The sequence below is a fragment of the Malaclemys terrapin genome, chromosome 1 (assembly GCF_027887155.1).
Source record: "Malaclemys terrapin pileata isolate rMalTer1 chromosome 1, rMalTer1.hap1, whole genome shotgun sequence".
Lineage (NCBI taxonomy): Eukaryota > Metazoa > Chordata > Testudines > Emydidae > Malaclemys > Malaclemys terrapin.
In genome coordinates this window covers 349369573-349375920 of record NC_071505.1, presented here as the reverse complement: position 1 = coordinate 349375920, position 6348 = coordinate 349369573, and the positions used below count along the sequence as shown (strand labels likewise).

Below are 6348 nucleotides of genomic sequence, written 5' to 3'. Positions count from 1 at the left end.
TGTAGTCCACGAAAGCTTATGCTCTAATAAATTTGTTAGTCTCTAAGGTGCCACAAGTACTCCTGTTCTTCTTCATAAAGAGGAGGGAGAGAACTTGTTCACCTTAGCCTCTAAGGATAGAACCAGAAACAATGGGTTTAAACTGCAGCAAGGGAGGTCTAGGTTGGACATTAGGAAAAAGTTCCTAACTGTCAGGGTGGTTAAACACTGGAACAAATTGCCTAGGGAGGTTGTGGAATCTCCGTCTCTGGAGATATTTAAGAGTAGGTTAGATAAATGTCTATTAGGGATGGTCTAGGCAGTATTTGGTCCTGCCATGCGGGCAGGGGACTGGACTCGATGACCTCTCGAGGTCCCTTCCAGTCCTATAATCTATGAATCTATGAATCTATGCACTGGAGATAGTTTAGACAAATATTTATTTTTAAGATCAATTCCTTGTCTCTTACTGTGTCCTTCTAACTGTCTCAATATCTTCTTTTTTTGGGGGTGGTGTGTTTTTTCCTCTGGTTCACTCAATTTTTCCAATTCAGCGACTTCACTGCCTTATTGGGAAGTGCAAACAAAACCTCTTCAGTGGGTATCTGTGTTACCAGGGGGTTCACCACAAGAATGGGTCGCACACTGGCCAGATTCTGCTCTCGCATTTGACCTTCACTGGGTCACTCCAGATTGATGCTGGCCTCTCTGAGAGCCAAAGCAGGGCCCACGTGTTTTGGAATCCCTTTCTTTCATGCCCAGTCTCAGAACGCCACAAAAACTGGGGGTTTCCTTCATACACTTTCAGCACCCTTACAGAAGTGTGCTTTCTGTACCACGACCCAAACCCGTGAGTTTTGCAGCTTGTAGCCAAAAATAAAAAACTCAGGGTGAATCTCATCCCATTGAGATCAATGGCAAAGCTCTGAAAACAGTCAGGAGTTCACCATGAAATCACATGTAGGGACTTAAATTAATAGCCTGATTTGCACCAGCCATGAGCCTTGTGACTTCAACTGGAGTCATCCTGTGGCCTCCAAGAATGGATAAGCTCTTTTGAATAAAAAATGAGCTGACAGGAGAGTTACTGTAATCTCATACTTACTTCCAGACAGAATTTCTATAACTTCAACTTCTAGCCATTGGATCCTATTACACCCCTGTATGATAGTCTGAAAAGCCTATTATTAAATATTGGTTCCCTGTGAAGGCACTTACAGACTGTAATCAAGTCACCCCTTAACCAGCTTTGTTAAACTACACAGATTGAGATCTTTGAGTCTATCACTATTGGGCAAGTTTTCTGTTCTTTTACTAATTATTGTGATTCTTCTCTTAACCCTTTTCAGTGTATCAACATCCATCTTTAATCATGGACACAAGAACTGGACACAGGATTCCAGCAGCAGTTTCACCAGTGTCAAATATACAGGTAAAATAACATCTCTACCTCTCCTTCAGATTTCCCCGGTTATCATCTCAGGCTCTTTTGGCCACCTGGTCACACTGGGAGCTCCTGTTTAGCTAATTATCCCTTCAAGCCCCCAAATCTAGTTCAGGGTCATGGCACTTCCCACGATATCCCCCCATCGTGTGAGCATCACCCACATTCTTTGTTCCTAGATGTAGATATTTAGATGGCCAAATTAGAACATATTTTGGTTACTTCGACCAAGTTTTCCAATCAGTCCAGATTGCTCTGAATCAGTAACTTGTCCTCTTCATTATTTATCAACCCCCAATTGTTACATCATCTGCAAACTTCTTTGATATTCAGGCATGAGAAGGGTTGGAAGGTGAGCTGCTGACCCATGTCTCTGCTTACACTTGTCAGTTACCACCTGTAACTTATGCCTCAGGCAAAGCTGGATGTCTGCAAGAAAGTGTCTCACCAAAAGAAACAAGGGAAGTAACTGAGGTGCCGGCCTGTAGCTGGAAATACCACAACACTTGTGCCCCTCATGCCCATTCTCTGGAGTACAAAGTCATATGCCAGCATGAGAATGTCTATATCCATGAGGGAAACTTGGCTCCTTTCCAATATAGGAACTGCATCGTGGATCAGACCTATAGTCCATTTAATCCAGTGTCCTCTCTCTGAAAGTGACAGCCCCAAGTGCTGCAGTACAAAGTATAAGAAACCCAGAAGTGGGTTTATGCAGGGGGATGAACTGACTATCATGAGGGTGTCAACCAAATGCCTAACAGTTAGAGATTGGCTTGTGTCCTGAAACACGTGGTCATATAGGCTTTCCAAAATATTCATGTAGCTGTAACTATTGTAACTGGATAGTGACACTATCCATGTAGATGTCCAAAGCCTTCCTGATTCTTCCTTAGCACCTGGCCTCAACTTCCTTTTGTGGCAACTAGTTTCTCAGTTTAATTAGGTATCAAGTGAATATAGCATTCTTTTTGATCTGTTTTGAACTTGCCATGTTTCAGTGTAATTGAATGCTTTCTTGATCTTGTGTTATCAAACAGGGAGAACACATTCTCAATCTACTCTCTACCAGTCAGTATGTTATAGACTTTTTTCATATCCCCTTGTATTTATCTCCTTTGTAAGATAATGATCCCAGTCTCTTCAACCTCTCTCCTTGATCATTTTTGTTGCCCTTCCCTGAACCCCTCTAGTCCTGCAATATCCTGTGTGAGAAGGTTTCAGAGTAGCAGCCGTGTTAGTCTGTATCCGCAAAAAGAACAGGAGTACTTGTGGCACCTTAGAGACTAACAATGTATTAGAGCATAAGCTTTCGTGGGCTACAGCCCATGGTGCCCAGGACTACACAGAGGAGACCAGAGGAGAGTGAAACATTGTCAGACTGATCTCATGGCATTGTATTTTCTGTGTGATTTCCCATCCCACTCCTCCTGGATTTCAATATTTTGCTTAGTTTCTGTCCCTGCTTGCCATGGCAGCTTCATAGGGCTGTGCACCCTGACACCAAAGTCCATGTCTTGAGCTCATATAATTAAATTATAACCTTGTTAGGTGTTTGAGGAGTTCAAGCTTTTTCCTCCAATGGGCATACATGTTGCAGTTATTGACATTGAAGGTCATGTGCCATTCACATGGCTGGGTTAGCTCCCTCTGAGGACTTCTCGGGACTTGACTATGACCTAAATAATTTGGTGCCATCTGGAAATGTTGCCACCTCACTGCCCACCCCCCGGTTCTAGATTGTTAATAATGATCAAATATTTGTTATAAAGTGTGCAACTCCCTACCTGTGCTTTTCTCCCTTCACAGGCACCCTGAGCATTTCTGAGCCTGATTGATGCATTGACCACCTCATGGCAGCTTTCAACCTCACCCCCTCTGACCCTTCACCATTTATCTTATTGGGCATCCCTGGCCTAGAAGCTGCTCACGTCTGGATTTCCATCCCTTTCTCTATGTTCTACATTATTGGCCTGTTTGGAAATTTCATGCTTCTGTTTGTTGTAGGTAAAGAGGAGACCCTGCACAAGCCGATGTACCTGTTGCTCTGCATGCTGGCACTCACAGACATTGGCACCTCTACCTCCGTCGTGCCAAAGGCACTATGTATATTTTGGTTCAATTTGAAGGGCATTACTGTGGGTGGCTGCCTCACCCAGATGTTCTTCCTTCACACAGTTTCTATTATGCAGTCAGCCGTCCTCGTGACAATGGCCTTCGATCGCTATGTTGCCATATGTAGCCCTCTGAGGTATGCCACCATCCTCACCAATGCACGAATAGCAAAGCTAGGGCTTGTGTGTTTGATAAGAGCTGTTTTCTTCATTCTGCCCCTGCCCCTGCTTCTGAGTAGGCAGCCATTCTGTGCCAACCGCATTATCCCCCACACGTACTGCGAGCATATAGCTGTGGCGAAGATGTCGTGTGGGGATACCACTGTCAACAAGACATACAGCTTGGTGATGGCATTTGTAGTAATTGGGTTAGATCTGATACTGGTTGCCCTGTCCTATGGTCTGATCATCAGGGCCGTCCTCAAAATCTCCTCCAAGAAAGCCTACCAGAAAGCTCTCAACACCTGCACAGCCCACGTCTGTGTGATGATGATGTCTTTTACTCTCTTCTTTTTCTCCACTCTGACACACCGGTTTGGTCAGGGTATCACTCCCCATGTTCACATCATCTTTGCAAACCTCTTCTTCCTCATCCCCCCCATGCTCAACCCGATCATTTATGGGGTCAAAACCAAAGAGCTTCGTGACAAAGTGGTCAAATACATCTGCAGAAGGTGATCGCATGGGACCACTGACGTTAATACTCTGTGACAAGCGGAGGAAAGGATTTCTCCTCATTCCAAGCACTCCTCTTTCTGTTGCATAGTTCCCTTTCTCTAACCATCACCTGATCTCTTTAAGCATCACAACCCCCAACCCCACATACCCGTCACTCGGCCTTTCCATGACTTCCAGACTACCAGAAAATAATGCAGCTTTCTGAAGCAAGGTTGCTTTGCATTAGTCCCTGTGTGTACAGGGTTCTTGATCAGTTTGATGAACTAAAGCTATGCTTTCAGATAGCCAAAGAAAGAAACTACAATCCCAAACTTCTTTTTCATATGTGCAGTGATCCAGTGAGAAAAATTTACCTGATTTTGCTATGTCCAGTAATTCAGGAAACCTGGAGGATAAACCAAATGTTTCAGTTGGAAAGTGATAATACAGGAAAGCTGCTGCAGGAATTGAGGACATTCTTTAGAGCTTGTTGGTGAGAGTTCTGAAACTATGTATTTTTGAGAATAGGACTGCTGCATTAAACTATGACAATAACTGTTGAGTCAAATTACTGACCACTTTGCACAGTCATTTTTCAGCTAGAACTTTCAAAACCGACACTAACCGTTCACGTTGTCAAAGATGTCAAAAGTAGATGTCGAAATTTCATATTGGGGTTTTTGCAACAGATGAAACAGAGATTATCACCAAATGTCGAGGTGATTGAATCGCTTGCACTACGAAGTCCTTTTACTGCGCTCAGCTTGGGACAACTTAGTTCAGCTGATATCTCATTTTTGACATCGGTTAGTGGAGACCTTGTCCAGTTGGAGCAGCAATGGAGAGTTTTGCCCATGGTTCACTGGCCTCATACTCAGAACAGCCAAGTAGAGCAGTTTTGGGTTCAAGATCTTGAACACATGGATGCCACTGGGGACAAAGACTTTAATGAATTTGGCTTGTTTTGCTTTTTCATTGCTGTTGCTACCTTTTAGCAACTCTTCAGTTTAACGATTTTTTTTCAGATGAACTTGATAAAAACAAAACTGTGCAACAAGATACTAGAGGAACTTTTAGAAAATATTCTTATTAAGGCGTATATGCAACGACGAAAATCTGTTGTGAAGAATTTGCTAATGAAAGAAATGATTGTTCTGGTCATTGCTGATATATATGAGCAGCAGCAGAAGCATTCTTCTCCCAATGAAGACAGTGAGTATGAAATGTTGCCTTTTAGAGACTAACATTAGCAAACGAATTCAACTCAAAATATGAACATTGGCTTCCGTCATCGAATGCCATTAGAAATAAATAACATAATAATGGCATTGTTGTTTTTAGCTACACATGTTTGCGGCTACTTTTGGGTTATATTTAATACCGTAATTCTCTGTTTTTCGTTTGAAACACCAGCCAAACCTCAATTGGGATACAAGTACCAGTATTGGGATTTTGATTTGGAATTTGATTGTCATCTCACAGTTTTGTTGCTAATATTCACCAACTCCTGCAGGAGCTAGTAGCTTTAAAAAAAAAAAAAATCAAATCTAATCTAGAGATCTAATAAAACCTTCCATCCTGATCTTGATGTGTAGGCTAATGTGTTAATTAAAAAAAAACCCTTAGTTTCAAGAAATAGATGGAGCTACTTCTAACTTAGTTTTTAAGTCACTTTGGGCTAATGATGCAGTAGAAATCTGGCAGTCATTCAAGCTGAGCTGGAGGCAGAGAACAGTGCCGGGGATCTTCAGCTGGAGCAGACCAAACCTGGAAGCTGGGTCAGCACAGACCAGCTGCGCTAATGGGGCTCCAGGGCTGAGCTACCACAACAGTGACAGGACAGTGGATGCTGGCCATGCCACAACTAACACAACAGCTAAGTGCAATGAGAAGGTAGGGAGAGCAAGGTGGGGCCCTGGGCAGAGGGCCCAGCACAGGGAGATGTCACCAGACAGGGGGGCCTTGAAGGATGGATTAAGAAGGGGGTATGTGAATCTGAAGGGAGAGCAGATGTTGGGGAGAAGGGTCCTACTTCCTAGAGCCTGAGGGTATGTGGCCACTGACAGAGCAGATGCCTTACTTCATATACTATCAGGGTTTGAAGGGACCTCATGAGGTCATTTAGTCCAACCCCTCAAGGATTGAACTCACAAC

At 43.3% G+C, this 6348-nt stretch overlaps 1 protein-coding gene across 1 annotated transcript; it reads left to right on the top strand.

Moving 5' to 3' along the window:
- Positions 1 to 3276: 3276 nt before the first annotated feature.
- On the top strand, positions 3277 to 4215 carry LOC128832750 (olfactory receptor 52N4-like). Its single transcript, XM_054020342.1, has one exon. The coding sequence runs from the start codon at positions 3277 to 3279 to the stop codon at positions 4213 to 4215; it is 939 nt and encodes a 312-aa protein (XP_053876317.1).
- Positions 4216 to 6348: the final 2133 nt, after the last annotated feature.

Excerpts from the sequence above, each read along its gene's own strand:
- LOC128832750 (XM_054020342.1), top strand. The coding sequence starts at position 3,277 with ATGGCAGCTTTCAACCTCACCCCCTCTGACCCTTCACCATTTATCTTA.